This window comes from Clupea harengus, chromosome 10 (assembly GCF_900700415.2).
Source record: "Clupea harengus chromosome 10, Ch_v2.0.2, whole genome shotgun sequence".
NCBI classification, from domain to species: domain Eukaryota; kingdom Metazoa; phylum Chordata; class Actinopteri; order Clupeiformes; family Clupeidae; genus Clupea; species Clupea harengus.
The window spans coordinates 28,246,519-28,269,316 of NC_045161.1; the positions used below are offsets into that span (position 1 = coordinate 28,246,519).

The 22,798-nt window shown below is 45.4% G+C and overlaps 1 protein-coding gene across 1 annotated transcript in view; it reads right to left on the reverse strand.

Annotated features, from left to right (window-relative positions):
• Positions 1 to 13,050: 13,050 nt before the first annotated feature.
• ttll7 (tubulin tyrosine ligase-like family, member 7) overlaps positions 13,051 to 22,798 on the reverse strand; it is a 22,414-nt gene continuing 12,666 nt past the window's right edge. Inside the window, exons 6-11 of the mRNA XM_031574712.2 lie at positions 22,401 to 22,759; positions 21,430 to 21,564; positions 19,679 to 19,759; positions 18,394 to 18,554; positions 16,936 to 17,109; positions 13,051 to 13,700 (exon numbers count right to left, since the gene is read on the reverse strand). Coding sequence (XP_031430572.1) covers positions 13,580 to 13,700; positions 16,936 to 17,109; positions 18,394 to 18,554; positions 19,679 to 19,759; positions 21,430 to 21,564; positions 22,401 to 22,759 — 1,031 coding nt within the window. The 3' untranslated portion in view covers positions 13,051 to 13,579. The remainder of the gene's footprint in view (positions 13,701 to 16,935; positions 17,110 to 18,393; positions 18,555 to 19,678; positions 19,760 to 21,429; positions 21,565 to 22,400; positions 22,760 to 22,798) is intronic.

Genomic DNA, 22,798 nt, shown 5'->3' on the forward strand with positions numbered 1-22,798 from the left:
AATGACGGGTGATGGAATGGGTGTCGACTGAATACCATGCGTTGTTGTGGAAAACTTTGGTGAAATGCATCACGAATGACTGCGATTGATTTACTTCTAGAGGCAGTGGGGGATGAGTGGTGGAGGAGCCTGTGTTGTGAGTGTGGTTACCCTACAGCGGCTGAAGAGGGGCCTGTTGTGAGTGTGGTTACCCTACAGAGGCTGAGGGATCCTCTGGATGTTTGGTTTGCTTTGAATCAGGCCTTATTATTTCAGTAACGTGAGACCATTTGAATAGAAATCTATCAAAATAAACAAAACAACAAAATCCCAGCCTGCACAACATGAGGCCTTAACAAAAAGCCATTTAAGGGCAAATTCATTTTGTGCGTAGAAAAAAAAATCCAATTGTTTTCAGACATCACGTGTTTTTAGTTCGTCTACTTTTGATTCCAGTTGTTCATTTTCTCTCTATCTCTCTCTCTCTTTCTTTCTTTCATTCTCTCGTTTTCTCTCTCTGAATGACAGACATCTTAACTATTTCTTGCTTGGTCTCCGGGGAAATGCTGACTGGTATGTGAGCCGGGATTAAGCGCAAGGCTGGAGAACTTCAGAGCAGTGTCTGGCAAACGTTTGTCATCCCAGTCAAAGGTTATGCTGGACTCTAATCCGCGGAGAGGACCGGCGCTCGGCGGCTGATTGAGATGGCATGGTGTTGTGTGGAGAGAAAGAAAGAAAGAGAGAGAGAGAGAGAGAGAGAGAGAGAGGGGCATGGTGTTGTGTGGAAAGAAAGAAAGAGAGAGAGAGAGGGGCAGCTGTTTCCCTGCTTTGTGTGGAAGGAGGAGTGAGTGGCGAGAGCCACACCTGTAACGTGTCATTCAGGGGCCTGTCAACACAAATCAGCCCCATTAATCATGCTTATATAACTATTAATCTTACTCAGGAGGGGAGCAACTGTTTGTGGACGTCAACATGAACCACATCCGACAGGAAGAGTGTGTGTGTGTGTCACAAAACCTGTTCCAATCGCTTTCAACTAAAATATGGTGAAGCTGCTTTTAACTTGAATGACTTAAAGATAAACCATAAATATTTGAGCAAGAGCTACACCGGGCTGCTTTTAGGCTGTTTCCATTTCATTAGTGCTTGTCATGAGTTGCATGCCCTCATCTCAGATTTAATAACTGCAGCGTTCAAGGAGTAGCCAGGAGGTAAAACAAGGTTAAGTTTTGTGTAACAAAATCCCAAGCCTAAATCAGCGCTTTGATTGATGCTGGTGTGTGTTAAGCGGTGAGGCGATTAGATGTGTGTACATCTGTGTTTGGATACTTGGTGTCGGTAATCCCTTAAGTGTGGTTTTCATTACCTCCGGCAGGTAATGGAGTTAGCCTTGCTGCTCCCGCACACTGCTCTCCCTCCCATGTGAACTCGAGCTGCGGCTAAACAGCAACCAGCTAACATCCCTCTGAGAACAACTCACTCAGTAATGTTTGTCTTATCTTCTTTTTTTGCTCTCGGACCAAAAATCGTGTTGAGCTTTTGACTTGAAATGAATGAGTAAATAGAGTTTCTTGGTTTTTTTCTCCCCCATGGCTGTACCTCTCACACAAAATGGATGACAGAACAATTTTAGGTCTACAGTAACTGCTAAACATATTCGAGAGGAGACGTTTTTTGGGTTCGAGGTCATTTTACCCTCTTTTAGCAAAGATTTTCTAAGAAACACCCTACACAGGGTTATGAATACTCTTCCAGTCCTTTAAGGTGCGCTCATACTTGAAAAGCTAAAAGAGGGGCTAAAACACTAAAATGAAAAAAACAAATACTCCTTCACACACTGTGTCGCCGTGACCCTTCTCAGGACCCTTGGAGGCAAGCAGGAAGAGAGGCCAGAGGGCCAAGACCTGCTCAGGTGACTGGGAGAGTGTGTGAGCCTGGCCGGCGAGTGTGGCCATCTGGCCTGTGCAGCTGATCAGTAGTGGCTGGAGAGCTGTGATGTGATTAGACCAGGGCAGCAGGGCTTAGCTGTTCACTGCGCTTGAAAAATGCAAAGAAGCCGAAACGATTCTGAGGAGGAGACTCACCTCTGGAGAATATGAATCGCCAACAAGATGTGTACTCTTTTTTCACAGATAGGGGGTGTCTAAACAAAAATCATACCCACACACACACACACCATATATATAAACAACACACACCATAGAAACACACATCATAGAAACACAGACGCACACACATCCCTGTGATCCAAGCACCGTCTTTGAAGTTGTTATTACCCCAAATAAACAGGCTCTCTGGTGTCCAGCAGCACGAGCAGCACATAAAGGGTCTGACTAGCTGACCCTGGAGTGACTGCAGCACCCTGAGACACGCAGCTGAGGCCCTGCTGCTCCACTCCGCTCCACTCCGCTCGTGTGACGTGGCTCAGCCTTGACCTGTGTGGAAGTGGGGGCCGGAGGATGCGGGGGCGGGGGCGGGAGCGGGGGGCGCCTTCGGTTCAGCTCAGGGCCAATCAAGCTGTGTCAAAACACCCTCACTGACAAAGAGGGGACTGTCAAATTTACTTAACTATATTACATTGGAATTACACAAACTAGTCTTGTTTCTCTTTAAAACGTGATGTTAGTACGTTAAACTAATGTATTTTGTCATAGCATTCAATTTATCCAACTAAATCATGTAGGACAAGCGTAAAACAATAACGTAAGTTCCCAACTGGGAACATCAATGATAACATGGCAAACCTTTCTGCCACCACCTCCTTGTTAAATGGATTCCCATCAGCCTCAGCCATACTCTCTTCTCACCATGACAATGGCAGGTATTGATAAAACTCAAGACCTCAGTGGTTCCATTGTCCTGTTTCCGCAGAGTAATTAATGCCTCTGAATGTTACTGCTTGACTTATTCAGGTTGTGTCATTTTTAGAAGCAGTGACATTGCAATATATTGATCTGGTTGCAGTGGCATTGCAATAATTTCAATACAACCTGTTTATGATTACGCTCATAGTGTGCCTGCTAATCAAACCTGCAGAGCTCTATAATGCTACATGTAACATGATTAAACAAAGAAATCTATTGCACCCGTTCTCATAACCTTAATTTACACACATTTCATCGGAATTAGTTGGTCAAGTTGAATCAGTTTTATAAGGGACCTAAATACATTTCGTAACCTGAGAGAAATGCTGCAATGATTTAATTCATGATGTCCACATTACAATTAAATAAATCCAACAATTTTGTTTCAGCGCTGTGTGTGGGTGAGTGGTTTGTTTTAGTTGACCAATCTGAAGTAAACACGAGTCAGTTGGGGTCAAAAGAGTCTGGAGAGGTCAGAAGAGACAGAAAAGCATTCAGAGGTGGGCACACGGGCTAGAATGACTTAATGAATAGGTTTTTATTAATAATAATAATGATAATAATAATGATAATAATAATAATGATAATAATTCTCAGCACTCTTATGAAACACCCAGTTCTACCTTAAAACTATGTTAGAATCTCTGCGTGCCTGCTAGTTCGCTTTCTCCATTCCCCCAGACAATGTGGCTGAATTTACAAGCTCCTTCAACTACAATGGCAGATGTGAGCTACTGCTGTGAAGCTTTTTTTCCATAGGGCCTTCCTGGTGTCGTAATCAAGCCTTTTAAAACCCTCTTACCCTCAGCGCATCACACTTGGAGCTATTTTTACTACATCTTGGACTCTCAAGTGATTGCTGTCTGATTGCCGATGCAGATGAGTCTAGAAGAAAGACGAGGAGACTATGACGCTTAACAACAATGTTCACATGAGTGGGTTCCAATTGATGTTGTTTAACAATTCAAAATAACATCCCTGAAGTTTGTGTATTTGAATTCTAAAACAGTGCCATGGCATAGCTCTTTGACGTAGCGTTCTCAGTACTTGTGGCTTTAACTGGTAGCACATGTTTAAATGTGCGATAGGACAGACACTATTGGAAGATGATTCGACCACCTGAGGAAAAATTCCTTGAGTCATGTTCTTTTTTTTTACTCGGGCAAGCAATATCTGGTATCTGTGAGATATCAAAACTGATATTTAATGGAGAACGTAATGTATTTTTGTGTGTCACACTTACTTTCTCTACCTCTGAGTTCCTTTTAAGTCTTCAGGAATAGATTATTTCTTCTCAGCCTTTTCCCACCAGCCATTTTTTGATTTCCATAGCAGACAGTCTGTTGTGCACACGTGAAAGAGAGAGAGGCAGAGAACACAGGCTGTCTGAACAATGTGCCTTTCATATTTTGAAAGGTCCTCCATGAGTAGAGAATGATACTCTCCTAAGCTTTACATCGCCTTGCCAAAGCACTGGATAGAATTTCAAAGCATGGCACTTTGAAACGGAAATATGTCACGTTTCACTTCGACATTTCTGCACGTTTCTTATTACTGTATGTGCCGTTCAAGAAGGAGGGAAAGCCAACCAAAATATCACATTCCTTTGCCCTAGTAGGGCTTTTTTGTTCGGGGAAAGCACATAGTAGATACTTAGGACGCGACGTGTAAGTCATGGAAAAACATATTTTTGACTAACTAGACAAAACTGTTTCAAAGCTTTTGTCAAACAATTTTTCCATGGTTTCTCCATTGATGGGTAAACCTGGAACTTCACTTAGCAATGACTGAGGAATGTAGAAGAAAATGACAGATGTCAATGATCTATGTTTCTATGTATGTGTCTGTCTATATCTATGTGCTTACTAAGGTAACTATAGTACTTCCACTGCAAATGTACAACCATGGATCGGTGTCAGTATTGTTCTATTCTTTTCCTACTCTGAACTCCTGTATTGGCAAATGTGAGAGTTTGCAGAAAGCCATGCTTTCCAGCTAAGTACAGATACAAATCTTTTAATATATGTGTGTGTGTTTGTGTAAAAGAGAGAGAGAGGGAGGGAGAGAGAGAGGGGGAGAAAGAAAAAGAGAGAGAGAAAAAGAGAAAAAGAGAGCGAGAGAGAGACAGAGAGAAAGAGAGAGAGAAAGAGAGAGAGAGAGAAAGAGAGAGAGAGAGACAGAGAGAAAGAGAGAGAGAGATAGAGAAAGAGAGAGAAAAAGAGCTGTTTTTGCCATCTTTTCTTTTGATAGCTGGTTTTAGGCGAGGTCCTCCCCTGGGCTGCTGGGGGAGGCGCAGTCTGGAGGCGCTCGGGTCAGCTGGACGCGTTTGTTTTCCTCCGCAGAGGCCACGGGACAATTTGTTCCCCAATGTGATTTCCTCCGAGGAGGGATGAGTTCAATTAAGCTCCAGCATGCACTTCTCTGTTTCGCACATATTTGCATTTTGCATTCGGTTCTCAGTGCTAATGTACTCTGCGCTAGTAATGTAAATGTGCTCGCCACTTTAAAATCAATTATTTTCTCTACTGTACTTCTGCAACAATGCTGCACTAACAGGACCTCTTTATAACTGACACTGCATAGGCTGTGTGAGCATTAGTAGCATCTGCGTTGTCCTAAAAGTGACATTTTTTTACACTGAGGCTTGTTATACATAGGTAACACAGGGGGGCGGCTACAATAGCATATAAAGACATACACAAGTATGGAAAAGATTGAATCAGACAAAAAATATTGATGATATTGCAGGGCAAGTGCCAAGCAAATTCAAACAAACTGTGCTCCACTGGCTTCTCAGTAAGCAAAGTGTGTGTTAGGATTTTTCTAGGGGTCAAAAGCAAGCTTCTCCGCTCACTCATGTCTTCCCCCAGTCATCCAAGTCTGGTTTAAAAATAATCAGTGGACACTGGCTGGCTGTGATAGTGTTGAAAACACAGAATGGACCACGTCCAACGTCCCTGCTGAAAAAATGAGCTGTTTTATACTGGACACTGGGAGACTTATGCTTCCTGACCAATGCTGTCCTGGCAAAATCCAGACCAAACCAGCTCATGTGTTTCCAACATGTCTGCGCTGGTGTCTGCACAGCACTCATCACCATATGTCTGTGAGGGTTAGCCCAGCTAACGTCAGCAACACAGGATCAAAATGCACAAACACAAATATTTCTGTCCTTTTTACAACGTCATGACCGATGGGAGCTTGCTGAAACAATGCTGAGGCAGTAATAGTTGCATATAGGCAGTGAGTACTGTAATATTAGTAATGTTACATGGGTAAAGACAACAACATTACTACTTGACCAGACGTATCGCAATATAGCATAATTGGCTGTTGGGGCAAATTTGGGTAAACAGTTTTAATTGTGACCATCTTTGAATTAAATAACATAGTTGCATTATTGCTTGACTGACTGCTGATGAGGTAGCCTTCTAAACAGAGTAGATGTTCTTGTTGGTAGAGCTAGCAAAAAACATGTCATTTTACAACTAGATCACAACTTTTCATAGCTTTGTATCATTCCTATATATTTACCTGTCTCAAATTAAACTGAAGTCCAAACTGTTCCATGGCAGCTGGGTATGAAGGGTGTTCTGGGTGTGACAAAAGAGTACAGTAATAACATCTCTGACCTTTAGCTCCTGAGATTACTTTAAGCAATACTAACCTCTATATCAGTCCAGGGCTGTGCTTTAAGCAATACTAACCTATATTTCAGTCCAGGGTTTCTACCTGCACTCAGGTGGGTACACACCTGTAAAACTAATCATGATCTTTACTGACATCACTTTTTTACTGGCAGTCTGGCACAGTCTGGTGTTTTTTTTCCCCTTCACAGCAGACTTGCGACGCCAAATATCAGCCCAGCAGGCCTTGAGAAGAGCTTAACCCATATTTCTGATTGCAGCTGGCTGGGTGAGAGCCTCTGCTGCAGGCCAGATGACACACTTTACCAAGAGATCTACCAAGTCTTCCTAGCAACCCCAAAAAAAACAGCTTCCGATAATATACCGCAGTCCATGCTGAAAATGCAGAAATTCTTCGTGGGAGTTCTGGATTCTGTAAAGTTTATGTTTTTCTTCAATGTCAGTTCCATGTTACAGTTTCATTTTCAAGTCTGTAGAAAGTAGAGGTGTGGGGTTATTATTAGTAATAATTTAGGTAATTTGACTTTGTTTGCATAAAATGGTTTCACTGATCCGGCATTGATGTTGTTTCCTCCACTGCCAGTATCTTCGTTCATGTCTTGTAACAGTCAAATGCACTCTTGTTCAGTCACGAAAACACCGTCGGATTATTCACTAAGTCTAATTTCATCAACTCCTTATTTCACAAACAACAAACCGGCAGCTAAGGATTTCCTAAGAGCCACTCAAATCTTACGCCATATGATGTTTAAATAAATGAAAATCCAGTTAATCTGAAGGATGTTACTGTAACCTATCATCTCCACGGCTTTCACAGTAAACAAAAGGTTTAAAAAGATTTTCAAAGTTGGATATTTTCCTGTTTTTTTATTTGCTGTGTAAGTGAATGGAGTCACTGCACAGGCACAATGGAAACCATTTCAGTATCATTTCATTTTCTCTCATCAGTTTAGCTTCAGATGAATCAGCCAAATGCTTTTGATTTGTAAACTGAATGAAGAAGCCCTATTGATCTGATTTGTCACCCTGACAAAGTGAGCTATTAGCTATCAGCTCGCCGGCCTGTTGAAGAATATTAAAGTGGACGTCTCTGGGTGTTCACGGGGTGAGACGTAAACTCAGTTCTGCCAATCTGCAAGAATTCCCCTCAGCTCAGCCTCTCCAAATCTATTTGCTTCTTTAATTATTGAACTCTGGAGTTCACGATATCTGTCCTCGGGCTCTGGGGATCAACAACAAATCGGTTGGAAGCAACTGAGCCCTCCGGAGCGCTCCTCGCTGTGAGCCTCTAATCAATACGCACACACAGTTCATCTTAGATGGACACACACACACACATACACACACACACAGTTCATCTTAGATGGACACACACACACACAGTTCATATTCAGATGGACACACACACACACACAGACACACACACACACACACACACACACACACACACACACACACAGTTCATCTTCAGATGGACACACACACACACACAAACACACAGTTCATCTTCAGATGGACACACATACACACACACACACACACAGTTCATCTTCAGATGGACACACACACACACACACACACACAGTTAATCTTCAGATGGACACACACACAGACACACAGTTCATCTTCAGATGGACACACACACACACACACACACACACACACACACACACACACACACAGAGTTCATCTTCATATGGACAGACACACACACACACACACAGTTCATCTTCAGATGGACACACACACACACACACAGTTCATCTTCAGATGGACAGACTGGTGGTCTGCAGTTGAACACACACACACACACACACACACACACACAGAGTTCATCTTCAGATGGACAGACAGGAGGTTCTCACCTCTCAAGAGCCCACTGAAGACCAACACACACACACAGACACACTGACACACAGACTATATCGTCAGATGGTCAAATGTGGCAGTCTCACACACACACTTACATGCATGCACTTTTTGATCAAAGGACCAATCCCTTCGTATTTAACCCCGTAGAGTCCACAGCGTGTAAGGCCGGTTGGTGCAGCACCCATAAACCCAGAAGAGGAGAGAAGAGGAGAAAGGATATGAGAGAGGAGAGGATAGGAGAGAGGAGAGAAGAGAAGAGGAGAGGAGAGAGGAGTAGAGGAGAGAGGAGAGGAGAGAGGATAGGAGAGGAGAGGAGAGAAGAGGAGAGGAGAGAGGAGTAGAGGAGAGAGGTGAGGAGAGAGAGGAGAGAGGATAGGAGAGGAGAGAAGAGGAGAGAGGATATGAGAGAGGAGAGGATAGGTGAGAGGAGAAGAGAGGAGAGGATAGGAGAGGAGAGAAGAGAAGAGGAGAGGAGAGAGGAGTAGAGGAGAGAGGAGAGGAGAGAGAGGAGAGAGGATAGGAGAGGAGAGAAGAGGAGAGAGGATATGAGAGAGGAGAGGAGAGGATAGGAGAGAGGAGAGGAGAGGAGAGAGGAGAGGATAGGAGAGGAGAGAAGAGGAGAGGAGAGAGGAGTAGAGAAGTAGAGGAGAGAGGACAGACACACGAGAGGTGCTGTGCTGTTGGTGCTGGTGCTGGTGCGTGAACACGGCAGGCAGCTGCTGCTGTAAGGTCCCTGAGCACAGCGGTGGACTAATGGGCAGAGCAGCCCTGTCTCATGTCTCATGTCTCTGAGCCAGGCTGGAGGGGACGTATTGATAATCCCCACCAGGATGTCTCAATCCCCCCAGGAGAGCCGCGCCCGAGGAGGAGGACGCTCCCCCGTCTCTGAAGGGTGTCGGCTTTCTACTACCAGACTAGACCACAGACGGCCCTGGACCGGACCCACGCCAGACGTGTGGCAGATCCTGATCTGCACCAGGGGCAGCTGCTGGCTCGTTTCTTTATATTTTTTTAAACAGTCAACTGCAACATAGACAGTAAAAAAACGAAACAACTCTACCCCACTCCACTTCTCTGCCTTTGGGGGTGACGAGAAGCTGTTGAACTGCAGAGTGACAGAAAATGAAAGAGACAGAGATTTACACTTCTCTCACTCTCTCTCTGTCTGTCCAGACTCAGCATTAAGTCCCTAGGAAGTGGTAATGTGGAGAGGAGAGGAGAGGAGAGGAGAGTGGTACCCTCCCCGTCCTCACAGACAGATGTTGCCTCTCCTGTACATGTGTCAGAAAAAAACACAGGGACTTTTTTTTACCAAAATGGCCTGACATTAATGTAAGTTTCCACACAACTCCATTTCCCAGTGTGCCTCTGGATGAAAGCTCCTGTGGGTTGGGGACTCGGGGCTGTAGGATTATCATGGACGGGTTTTGGAACAAAATATCAGGGACTTGGCATTGCGAGTCTGTGGCCCTTGCTGTAGTGTGTGTCTGTGATACTGGCTGTAGTGTGTGTCTGTGATACTGGCTGTAGTGTGTGTCTGTGATACTGGCTGTAGTGTGTGTCTGTGATACTGGCAGTAGTGTGAGTCTATGATACTGGCTGTAGTGTGTGTCTGTGATACTGGCTGTAGTGTGAGTCTGTGGCCCTTGCTGTAGTGTGTGTCTGTGATACTGGCTGTAGTGTGAGTCTCCAGCACTGGCTGTAGTTACACAGATATCGGCTCAAAACAGTGGAACAAGGGGAGCAGACAACTCCTGCTGGGAACATCCAATAACTCCTCCTGAGCAACAACAAAGGAATAATTTCTCCTGAACAACCCATCAACATAGGCTGCCTTGACCTAAGGCTTCATTTGTTTCTAAATCGAACAGTATTTATTATTTTTAGTTCACTGAGTGCATTTGTATTTCTTGTGATATAACATCTTGTATTAATTGATAATATTAATTAATTATGATTAACAATAAATAATAAGACGAATTATCATTAGTATTATTACTATTATTGTTATGATGTCTTCTGTATCTTATATTCTGGAGGTGTGACTTGAATGTGCAAAGTAGGCTGTTGGAATCCGAGTAAGTGACAGGTGGCTGATGTTAATTTTTTTTAATTAATGCCGCTATCAGTTTGGCAGGGTGTGACGGTGTGGCTCACAGTTGCCGAGGACAGAAACTAGCTCCATGGTAACACCACACCTCAGGAACACTAAACACACACCCAAATGTCAGGCACAACAGTGAGAATTTTCTTTATGCAACACAAAATAAAATGGATGTTTGAAATAAAAGTGTGTGTTTGAAACAAAGACACACACAACTCAGTGGCATTGGAAATAAAGACATAGTGATGGCACACGTAATGGGAACAGGCCAAAACAGGCTTACATTTGGACAAGTCCACTGCCACCTCTCTCTGTTTGGATAAAGGGGCCGGAGCGGCCTTGCCTGTCTGGGTGCACACACATTACTATCGCATCGGGACAGGGACCACCTCACGCTGCTCCCAAACGCAGCGTTTCTCTCAAGGCTCGTGGATTAAACACATTGGTGGGGGGGGGGGGGGGGGGATGGACGGGGGGACGGATGGACAGACACCACGGCACCCGCCACCGTGTGCTTATCTCCTCTCAGCGCTCACACTGTCCAAACCTCACGGAGAGGAGGAGAGGAGGAGAGGAGGAGAGAAGTTTTTTGCCTTACGGTCGGTGCAGTTGTAAGCCAAGATCATGGAGGGTCACAGAATTGGGTCTACTTGTCTTCTCACTCTCACAGGAAGCACCTCACAACAATTTTTTGCACCTCCACGGGTGATACTTAGGAGAGAGGAAGGCAGCAGAAGAGATGTGTGTGTGTTGGGGGGGGGGGGGGCGAGAAGGGGAGTGGAGTGGTGTTTTTTGGGGGGAGGGGAGCAATACAGTAGGGGTGTGTGGTGAAATAGGTGGAGGAGGGAGGGTGTGTGTGTGTGTGTGTGTGTGTGGCGGTGTGTGTAGCGGCAGCAGCGGGGTGAGTTGCTGGCCTGAGTGAGCCACACAGCGCGTGTAAATAAGGAATGAACACCTCCATTCGCTCTCCTTCATGTCAGGTCACGACGCGACAGGACGGCGGTTAATTCTCACGTCGGATGGCTGGGGAGTGACACGAGTGTCGCTCTCGCCTCCCAGCGGGCCTCGTCCTGCGCCCATGCCAAAAATAACGTGGGGCCGAGGCAGAGACCACACAGAGCCAAAGACCCGACGGAATGAGGACACGGCGCCACCGAGGTGGTCGGAGTGTGTGTGGGGCCTGGAGAAAGCTGCAATCTCGTGTGTTTGAGCTCCAGTGGCTCAACACGTAGACCCAGGTGCTCACAACATCAACGTCATGGGTCTCACTCCAACAAGGGGCACTCGCACAAATAAAGAACATTTCTTTCGTTTATTTAGTTTTATCTTACACGTGCTTTAAGGATAAAATTATCTACTAAATGAATGAATGCCGGGGGGAAAAACACACAAGAGGAAGTCACGAAACACACAAGAAGTCAGGGGGTGTCTTAAGCATTTTATTGCTATGTAAACTTCCAAAAACTCAGTAAGAAAAAGAAACCTGGCAAAATGAGAGTTTTGGCATGTTGAAATGACACTGAGGGCAGGGGGGAGTGGGACAGAGGAGGGACGAATCCCTGTTATCATCATTACACCCAAAGGCTGAATCAGGGTCTGCATTGCCACTTTACAGCCAGCTGCTAGCTATCAACTACGAGCTGTGAAGAAGGCTGGCCCATGAAACAAGCTGCATAACTGTGTGTGTGTGTGTGTGTGTGTGTGTGTGTGTGTGTGTGTGTGTCCCGCTTGTGAATATCAGCTCTCTCTGACACCACAAGAGCTCTTGCCTCTAGTGTTTTACCTAGTGTTTTAAAAACCGACTTCACACACGACTGAAAGTTTCCGATTGGCACGGGAACGTCGATGTCTGTTTAGTTGATTCCCCCAAGTGGAGGAAAAGTGAACACTGTTAAAATGTGGCAAACGTGGCGAAAATAACAGCCGTTATGTTATACTATACTTCAGATCAAAATCACACTTATACTATCTCAAACTTCATAAATGGATATTCCCATGTTCAAAATAGAAGACATAAATACAAAATAGCAACGTCAGGGTGACAAACATGTTGTCAAAACAAACAAAGCAAATGCTTTTGTGAACAAAACAAAATTCAAGTAAGCAGACACTGCATGTGGAGAACAGAAAAAACACAAAATTCAAGTAAGCAGATCCTCTGTCTGTTGACACCGGGGAAAAGGGGTTAAGTCTGGTCATGCAGGCAGCAGTGATGCAATCATCTGCAGTGTGTCTTCAAAGACAGCGGGGGTGCATATTCAAAGCAGTTCCCTCCCCGGGCTCATTTGGCTCTTCACTGATTGGCTGCAAAGCACACTACTTTAAATGGCAAAGACAGCTTTGCTCTTTTTTCTTCTCATGACAAATGACATATCCTGTTTGGAGAAAAGCCTCCGACTAAACTATTCCCTGCTCTCTCTAATAATAGAAATATATTATGGAATTAAATTAGAGGTCAATGTAAAGTTCTTAAATGCTCTTGGCAAGTAGTGCAATCTAAAATGACAATACCATGAAAGTAAGGGTCAGATGGACACACATCTGAAAAAGAAACCAGCACCAGAAATAATTTCACACACTGAAATAAAATAAATTAAAATGTATATTTTCTATCGCTGTCCCACTAAGTCATATAACACTACTTAGTCATACCATTTCACTTACTTAGTCATACCATTCCACCTACACATCTCTAAAGCATTCACAGAATTATGTTTTGTTTTTTTTTGTTTTTTTTTAGTTTTTTTTTTACATTTCTTAAATCTCAAAATAAATTAATGCATTTTTTTCATATTGTGTGGCTTCTTTACAGTATCATGACTTAAAACTGTACAAGAAGGACTAAAAGGAGAGAGAGACAGAGAGAGAGAGAGAGAGAGAGAGAGAGACGCCATCCAGCTGGTGCTGTGGATCCACACACTGGAGGGGGGACTTAATAGTCTGAAACTGACGGGTACAGCTCCCTGGTGACTAAGCAAATCTCTCCCATATGTTCCTGTGGCACAGACTCCTGGCTCGCGCGGGGGAGCCGCCTCGGGCAGCGCCGTGGACCTGGAGGGCGGGCGGGCGGACGGTGGGGCGCAGAGGGTGGGGGGGCGGCCGGGACAGGGAGGTCAGAACTGGCCCATCCTGGTGGTGAACAGGCTGCGGGAGCGAGGCATCGCCGAGGAGGCGCGGCCCAGGCTGGAGGAAGGCCACTTGATTATGAACTGGGATGTGACTGGCACCAGATACCTGTGCAGACGGAGGGAGATAAAGAGAGAGAGGGAGAGACAGAGAGAGAGAGATGGAGAGATAGAGAGAGAGATAGAGAGAGAGAGACAGAGAGAGGGTATGAGAAGGAGGATTGGAGAGGACACAGAAGTGGTGACCGGCGTCAGAAAGGCCCAGGCTGAAGGCTGAATAATCAGATCAGGTCACATTAACGCATACTTCACAATCTGTCACCCACAGCCTAGCGCGGCTAATGCAGTATCAGGCTTCTCACAGGCGTGAGGTCTTCTGCGACAGCTTTAATGATGATCGATGGGCCGCGTGTCAACAGTTGCAAATGCTTCGCAGGGGAAGACGGTCTAGTCTGTTAAGTGTCCACAGTGTTTACGTGTATTCGTTTCAGAAGAACAGACTGTCCTGAAAGTGGATGCTGGATAAGATAATTACAGCCAGGAATAAGACATAAGGGTTAACTGGTTAAGACACGGATTGACCCACATAGGATTATCAGTCTTAATGCACCACTGCGAAACCGCACGCTTCCAGCGAAACAAAGTGGAATCAAATGTCAACCAGTCCTTGGCAGTAAGGCATATACTATTTTTACGGGCCTCAAACAAAAGTTGTGGCTTGGCATAACTTAACAGTTTGGCAGCTCAAACTAAACTCGTGACTCACGCAGCTTATTGTAAAATAATTCCTCATTTTTTGCTGGCAGATAACTCGGTTGGTATGACAGGCTTGCCTTGTAAAACACTGCCAGGACAAATTAGCAAATCTGCTTCTTTAAGTGCACCAAAAAAAAAAACCCTCGCACCACTGAGGGCATCAGCTGCAACAGAGCCCTCCCCAGGAGAATTGAGAAGATTCAAATTAACTTCATTTAGTTCAAGAAGAGTGTCCTTGAAACTGTTCAAGTGCACCACTTACACTTGTTAGACATATTCATGAGAGCCCGGGCTAACTGCTTACGGATCAACTGGTCCGCACCCACAGGAGAGAAGCACTGTTGTGGGCTCCTATCTCTAGACCGCTTTGAACACTTCACAGTGAGACACTAATGATCCATCCGCACCAGAATAGGAGGCAAATTAATCTCTGCGTTGTTTATCGGCGGACAGCCGCTGTCCCTTGTTTAAGAGTGTACCCCAGCCACGTCTACTGTCTGATTTTGCACTCAGGGAAGGAGCGTTTTTAAGTTTGGCTGATGCGTTAATGTTAGCAGTAATAATTAGTGTCGGAGCGACAGTGAGAGAGAAGAGAGTCTGGGAAGTACTTTGAACTTCTGCCTGCAAAATCTACATCCCTTGTCTAAATTAATTTGAAATGATATGAAGATGTCTGGAAAGGTAATTTTGGTCCATTACTCCTAAGCACTAAGAACAATTTCAGCAGCTCAGCAACTTTTTGCAACATTTTGAGTATAGATTATTTTGGTGCCAGGAACCTAGTTCCAGGTATCTTTTTTAGTTCATACCACAGACCAGGTGCTTTCCTGTGGGCCAAGAGATGTTTAGAGGTGTAAACACCAAAACGATGCTAGTGATTTATGGTGCAAACTGGCGACCAGTGGCTCTTTCCGGAATGATATAGGTCTAGTTCCCAACTGTAGTGAGGTCCACAAATGTTAATGTTGCTCTACAATTTTGTCTGAAAAGTTTGTGATTCAATCATATCCTTGCATCAGTGATAATGTGTGATTTTCATTAAGAGACTCTATTCTCTATTGTTTTTCTTCTAGACTGCTTTACTTATAAGTCAAATAGTTTTTATCTGAATATGTTGCCAATGTTTTAAATCTAGCTGATGGTGATTTTTTTAAATGCACAGACACTCCATGAGAGGTAGTTGAAGGAGGTGCAGTGCTTGGCAATTGATCTTGTGTGTATCTCTCTAGTGGGTATGAGGGTTGTGTTTGGAGTGTGCTTGAGAGATGTGAGTTTGGGTTTTTAAACTGGTCACACAGTGGTAGTGGTGGTGTGTGTGTGTGTGTGGGGGGGGGGGGGGGGGTAGGGTAATGAGGAAATGCATATGCTACCGTCAGGAAAGTGGGCAGACACACAGAGCCGTTACTGTTTACTGTGTAAGGCCAAGTTGGCTGCATATCAGTTTACTAGAAAGAGGAGCGTCTGTATTTTGGACAGTATTGAAAATCATAGCGTAATACTATGATACCACCCGGGCCTACTCCAAATCATATTGGACCTTAGACATTAATTACTTTAAATGTTTGAACAACTTTTATGCTATTAGATAGCATTTCTTGATAATATAATAAAGCACTTCCTAAACATATTTAAAGGTCTACTATCCGACCCCACTACGGGACGCAAGGCAATAGCAGGCCCCTCAGCTTCAGCAGGAAGGGGCTTTTTTGCCATATGGAGAAAAATGCACTGCCTTTGCATAAGATCAGGAAATACTTCAAAAATAAAACCAGTCAGGTGAAACAGGTTGGGGAGAAAATCTCTCCCGCTCTCTCTCTCTCTCTCTCTCTCTCTCTCTCTCTTTCTGTCTCTTGCTGGTCTTCTGCTTTTAAGGATATGACATGTCATACAATAGGCCCCTTGAGTTTAGTGGACACACAATAGCCATGAAGAGCGTTAATCTGTACACAGTCCACGGTTATAACTCATACTAAACGCACCTGAGTGTAAACTATATTAAGGTCACTTATTCAGCGGCTCATCTGTTTCTATAATTAAATTAGCTCAGTCTCAGGAGGCAGACTAACCTGAAAGCAAGTTTGAGGGTCATTACTTAGCCACATGCTTTTGAAATTAAAATATATATATATATATTTATATATATAAAAAAGAAAAACCCTTCAGAGCGCCACATCCTGATCCATGTCTACTGTACAGACTCCACTGGTCTGGCACAGAAAGTGAGAGACAAAGAGAGAGAGAGAGTGAGAGAGTGAGCGAGACAGGAACAGAGAGAGAGGACAGAGAGAGGAACAGAGAGAGGAAGAGAGAGGACAGGGACAGAGAGAGGAAGAGAGAGAGGACAGAGAAAGATAGAGAAAGAGAGAGAAAGAGAGAGAGGACAGGGAAAGAGAGAGAGGTAAAGAGAGAGAGGACAGAGAAAGAGAGAGAGGACAGGGACAGAGAGAGGAAGAGAGAGGACAGAGAGAGGTAAAGAGAGACAGAAACAGAGGAGAGGTACAGTGTGCAGAGAGAGAGAAAGAGAATGAAAGCACAAAGAGAGAGATGAAGAGAGAGATGAAGAGCCAGATATCTGCGGGCGGTCTCACCTGGTGTCCTCCCACTCAGAGCTGAGGCCGGTGATGGTGCCTCTGGAGTCCTGGACGAACTTGTAGACCACCAGCAGGCAGTCCCTGCACAGCTGCACCACCCTCTGGCAGCAGCGCAGCTCCTGCGCAGTCACCACCTCGCTGCTGCGGTTGAAGATGCTCTCCCACGACGACCTGCCCAGGAGAGACGAGACACCGCGCGAGAGAGCGCAGACGTTAGATGTTTAAAAAGACGCCAAATTAGCCATTTAACACGCCTCGCGCCTGCATGGTCTGGGGCCAGTTATTAATGTAGTTAACGTAAACCTTCCTCATTATAGGTCTCAGTAGCGTGTGCTTTCATTCGTTTTGGTTTGAAAAGATGAATATGTTCGTGCTACAAGCACAGGGAAAAAAAGTTTCTCAAAGTCCCCCAAATTCTCCGTAATGGCCGGGCGTGGCGTTTGATCGTGGGAGATGAAGCGGCGCGAGGCCGCGGGGGATCTAAGGTGTGAACGAGCGGCGGGGTGGCCTCTCCCTCCGCGCGGCCGCGAGCCTCCTGGGAGACGGCCGCACATTTACGCGCCTCCTCGCGGCCCACCTCCTCTGCGGCGCGTCCCCTGATTAGAGCCGGTGGGCGCGAGGTGGGCGAGGAGAGCGAAGCGCTGCCGGTAATACCCCCGGCTCTGCCAACTCTCATCAAGGCAAAGGATCCCTTGGATTGCGCGGGCCGCCTAGGTAAACATGGCCGTCTGTCAATTAAGGAGCGGCAGAGAGCCTTGGGAACACCCGCCTGCTCGCCGGAGACGCTGTGCTCCCGACACAAAGGAGATGGAGAAGTGGCGGAGAAGAAAAAGGTCAAATCTTTAGCGGAAGGGAAATGAAAGGCGGCACAGCTGGCACCTCTAAATGACATGATTGCACTTTATGTCCGCCAGCCAGCCAGCGCTTCTACAGGGACATAAAGTTGAGAAACGACTCGTTTTACACACGCAGAACCGCCTCCAGACTGGAGTGGAATAGAAGTCAGCAGATGTTGCAGATGCACGCTCACTCCGTTCATTTAAAGATTAGTGCAGGCGGCCATTTTGTTTAAGAACCGTTTTACACAGGGGGTTTTATTTAGACTTTGTGAAATATAAGAATGTTAAACTTATGTTCACCATTTTTGTTTTATCAGGGGGTTACATTTAAACTACAAAAAAATTACGCTGTTAAGCTTATATAGATCACTGCGGTTTGACAAAGCATTACATTTTAACTACATTAAATACGATGCTGTTGAACTTATGAATGTGCAAATGTATTTGATGTTACATTTTAAACACATACAAAAGCATGGACTCTAAAATATTCCCACTGGCAGCGTAAAGATTTCAGATGTGTGGGCTGACAGAAAGGCAGAGAGCGTTTGCAGGTGGATCCATCTAAAAGTGAAGTGTGATTTTTTTGTATTGAGCAGTCACGAGAGGGACTCACCCCGAGTTGGAGAAGCAGTTCCACAGGCCCTGGCCGTGGCTCCACAGCAGGCGGTTAAAGACACGGTTGAAAAGGCGGTATAAATGTAAACTCTCCACATCCGGCTCCCTCCAGACCCGCTGAAGCACCGAACGCACGTTGGTGCGAACAATGTCCAGAACCTTTTCATCAAACACACACACACACACACACACACACACACACACACACACACACACACACACACACACACACAAATGCAAGAAGTTCAGGGGCATTCAGTGGAGAGCAAGAACAAAAGATGGGGTGTATTTTCAACTTTCTCAACTCTTAATAGAAAGTTCTTGCTTATTTTGTGGATGCACACAGTTCCATGACTAATAGAGGTGTATTTCATGGCGGCCATGATAAAGAAGTCTGCTGGTGGAGTTTGCATAAACAGAGGACATACAGTACATCTGCGCTCGCTAAGAGCAGGAAGGAGCTTGGAGCATCAAATAAATATGTCAAAATAAGCTCTCCTGATACGGATATCTCTGCCCCCTTCTCCTCTCCTCTGCTCTCCTCTCTCCTATCTGCACTGTGCTTCTCCTGTCTGCCTTCAGTTGTCCCTCCTGTGTGACATTCTGCAGATATGCCAGAATGTACCGCTCTTGAGTGAGTGCAGGTGAATTTATTTTCAGGCTTATTTAGCATCCTCCATTAGTGAGGATCCCGCAGGGGCCCGAGTCTGAGCCCGAGCCCGAGCCCCTCCCTCCCATCAGCTGTTCATTATCCCACACCTGCTTCTGGACTTCCTTCCCTTGCCTTCCACCTGACTAGCAAACCTCTGCTGGGCTTGGCTACATCTGTAATTTGGACAGCAACCAAAATAACTGTTTAGCGTTGGTGGATATTTTCGTAGCACTGCTTCGAGAAAAGCTTAGCCCAACTTTCGGTGGTGCGGGGAAGGGAATTTTTTTTGTGTGTCCTTCAGGCACTGTCCGTGCAACTGTTTTTTGATTTGAATGATAAAATATGAAATATGCCCGCAAATGCTAAATGATAAAATATGTATGCGAATGCTAAATGCTACCTTTGATTGTAATCAGTGTTTAGGATGGTACATGCAGTGGCAGATTGACCGACATTTAAGATTAAATATTAAAATATTTTTTTTTTTTGCCAAAAGACATGGTCATTGGCTCAATATATTAAACAATCCACTTGAATTCTTTTTTCATGCTGTGGGTTTATCTTTCACTATTATTTAAATGAGGTCTAGTGTTTAAACACTTTCCGTAATAGCTTCAAGCAAAAAGCTCACCTTTCTTTGTTTGGTGGCGTCCAATTTTACCAACCAATAAGAGGCCACCTTTGGTTTATGATACTTCCAGTTGTCTAGAATCTGGGAACAAGAAACAGAACAACACAAATGTAAACAGGAGCCAAAAATACACTTTATTCTATATTTATGAGTGTGAGTATTTCTCCAATATTAACATTTGCCAATTTTTCAGTTAAGGAACATGATCCGGGTGGGTCAAAACATTTTTAATTGTAATTCTCAAATTGTAATTGTGCCATATTTCTATATTCCATTCCACATTTCAAGATTTGAAATGTCTTAACATTTGTTCAGTGTAATTATTAGACTTGTAGTAGTGAAAAATGTGAAAAAAGTCTAGCAGATCTTTACGGTGGAACAAGGCCATGGTTTCCACAACAAACAGAAAACTGAGGATATGAGGATTTCTGAAGCCAGAACCCACGTTCCGAATATTTCTTTATTCTGCTTGCATTTCCCTGAAGTGAGTCATTTTCACAACTTTGTGACAAAACAATAATACTGAGTGGGTATGTGCGTCATAAAAATCACAAAACTCTTCCTCTGCACTTCCTCTTCTGATGTGCTGAAGAGCCTACATTAATACCCCTTTAAAATCCTTTAATATCCCTTTAAAATGCTTTGCATTAATATCCCTTTAAATGCTTTACATTAATATCCCTTTAAAATGCTTTACATTAATATCCCTTTAAAATGCTTTACATTAAGCTGCTCAATAGTCCTTGCTGTGAGAAAATATAGTATGTGGCAGAATCCCTTCCAGGTGCACAGAAGCCTGTGTAGCGCTAGAACTCTGAGATATCATTGCGGTGAAGAGCTCCTATTCTGGAGGTGATGGCACAAAGGCCTTGGACCACGGAAAAGCAGCAAACACAGAGAAAGAGCTTCGCTTCAGATAGATTTTTCTTCTACAAATTGACGGTCTGCGCCAATGAATGAAGGCCTTTTGTGGCGATGGAAGTCTGTGGGTATCACCGTTTGTGAATGCAGCGTAAAGTTTTCGCCCGAGAGCACTCGAGATCCAAGACAATCTACATATTTGTCTCTCCGAGGCCCTCTCTGCACCTCTGGTCAATCTCACGTCTGACGATCGTTGCCCGCTTCGAGGTCAGCTGAAACACTTCTCTTCTCAATATGCCCCCATGCTACACTTGCTTAAACACTGCAGGAGTTGGTTTGTTTTCCCATTAGATTTTCCTTGCAGATCTCTCTGTTTTTTCAGTGTAATTTCTGTTTCATATGTAGCCCTGCCGTACCGCTATGAACATGGCGATGACAGTGAAAGTGACTGTGTGCCAAACCCTTCTATGGCAAACACAAAGCACGAGCGAGCGAGAAGGTGTTTGTGAACAGGTGCTGGCGTGCTGCTACAGTATGTATTCCACCAGACAGCTAATGATCCTCATTAGAAGAGCAGGTGGTAAATAATTGTCTCTTGTGATCTGAGTGACACAAAAACAATAGCACAGAAAAAAAGAGAGAGAAGAAAAAAAAACTACGGTGACTAAATAAAAAAAAAAGAAAGAAAAAATAACACGCAAATGATTTTGGCGAGAAAAGGCCTACTGGGCTGTGTGTAAGTGCGGTTGTGTATGTGTGTGCGTGTATGTGTTTGCGTGTACGAGTGTGTGTGTGTGTGTGTGTGTGTGTGTGTGTGTGTGTGTGTGTGTGTGTGTATGTGTGTGTGTGTGGGGTTCGGCGGCCACCAGAGACCAGCGCTGAACACTCACTTCATCCAGCAGCAGCTCGGCGTCCTCCTCGTTCTTCCCGGGGAAGCGGATGCGCATCTCGTTGAGGGCGGCGAGCGTGTGCCGCGTCAGCTCGGCCTCCTGCTCCTTCGTCTTCAGGTTCAGCAGGGACTCGCCCTACAACACAACGCAAACACAGAATAACACAGTGGCAGAACCTGGCGACAGGAAAAAACAACACCCCCAACCCCGTCCACACACACATACACACACACACACGCACACACACACACACACACACGCACACACACACACACACACACACACACACACCACCCTGCTGAAATGAAGATGAATTAGGGAGCAGCTCAGGGCTCCCGCTCTCCTCTCATCATCAGTCCTCCCCCCCACCCTCCCCCCTCAGCTGCGGAGCTCAGCAAGACAACAACGTGGCCACAATTAGGAGCCTCCTCCCCAGCCGGCCTCTCCTCTGGGGCCAGCTATCGCTCACTGCCCACCGCACACCACCGCCGCTGCTGCTGCCGCCACTGTGGCCTGGATGGCAGTGTCTCCGCTGCCTCTCCCCCTCTCTCTATCTCGCTCTCTCTTTCTTTCTTTCCTTATTTCTCTCTCTCTCTCCCCCTCTCTGCTTTTATCTAGGGGGCTAGATTACGCCGGATAATATTACACTGAGTATGTGACAATATGGATTTACAGCTCAACTTCGACTATGGGAGGAGGCTCTCTAACAAAGTTAAAACGTCTGACTCCACACAGTGCAGTCCTCCACGCTGGTCTGATACACATGAGATCAGTCCACACTGCATGCATAATAAACTAGAAATCCAACTCAAAGTCGTGCAACTCGGAGGAAAATCTCACAACTTCTGGATATTTCTGGGCTTTTTGAAAATGTGTCAGATTCATCAGTTTGAAACAGGATCCTCTTTTAACTACATTCAGGGCTGTATATTACTTCACCTCGGGACTGGGGTGCTAGGAGAGTTACGTACGGAGCTTGCCATGTGGGCATGGATGGTGCCCAGGCTGCTGCTGTGTGGCACTCTGTGAGCCGACCCGCTGCGGCTAAGGGAGTGGGAGCGGGATGCCGTGCTGGGCCGCGCGGTTGCCGAGGATGAAGACGCTGATGCTGATGCTGATGCTGATGCTGATGCGGCGGCGGTGGAGGAGGAAGAGGAGGTAGGATGGGTCTTGCCGGCGATGCCTCGATGCTCATTGGTGGGAGACTGGGCGGTCAGGGAAGAGATGGAGCGCGGACAGGACACCGAGCGCCGGATCGACCCCGACAGGGAGGGAGAGGCCGCCGGCCGGATTCGCACCGTCTTTAAACGAGGCTTCCCTTTTACTCGGCCTGTGGACAGGACAGAAGAGAAAGAAGGAGAAGAAGAAA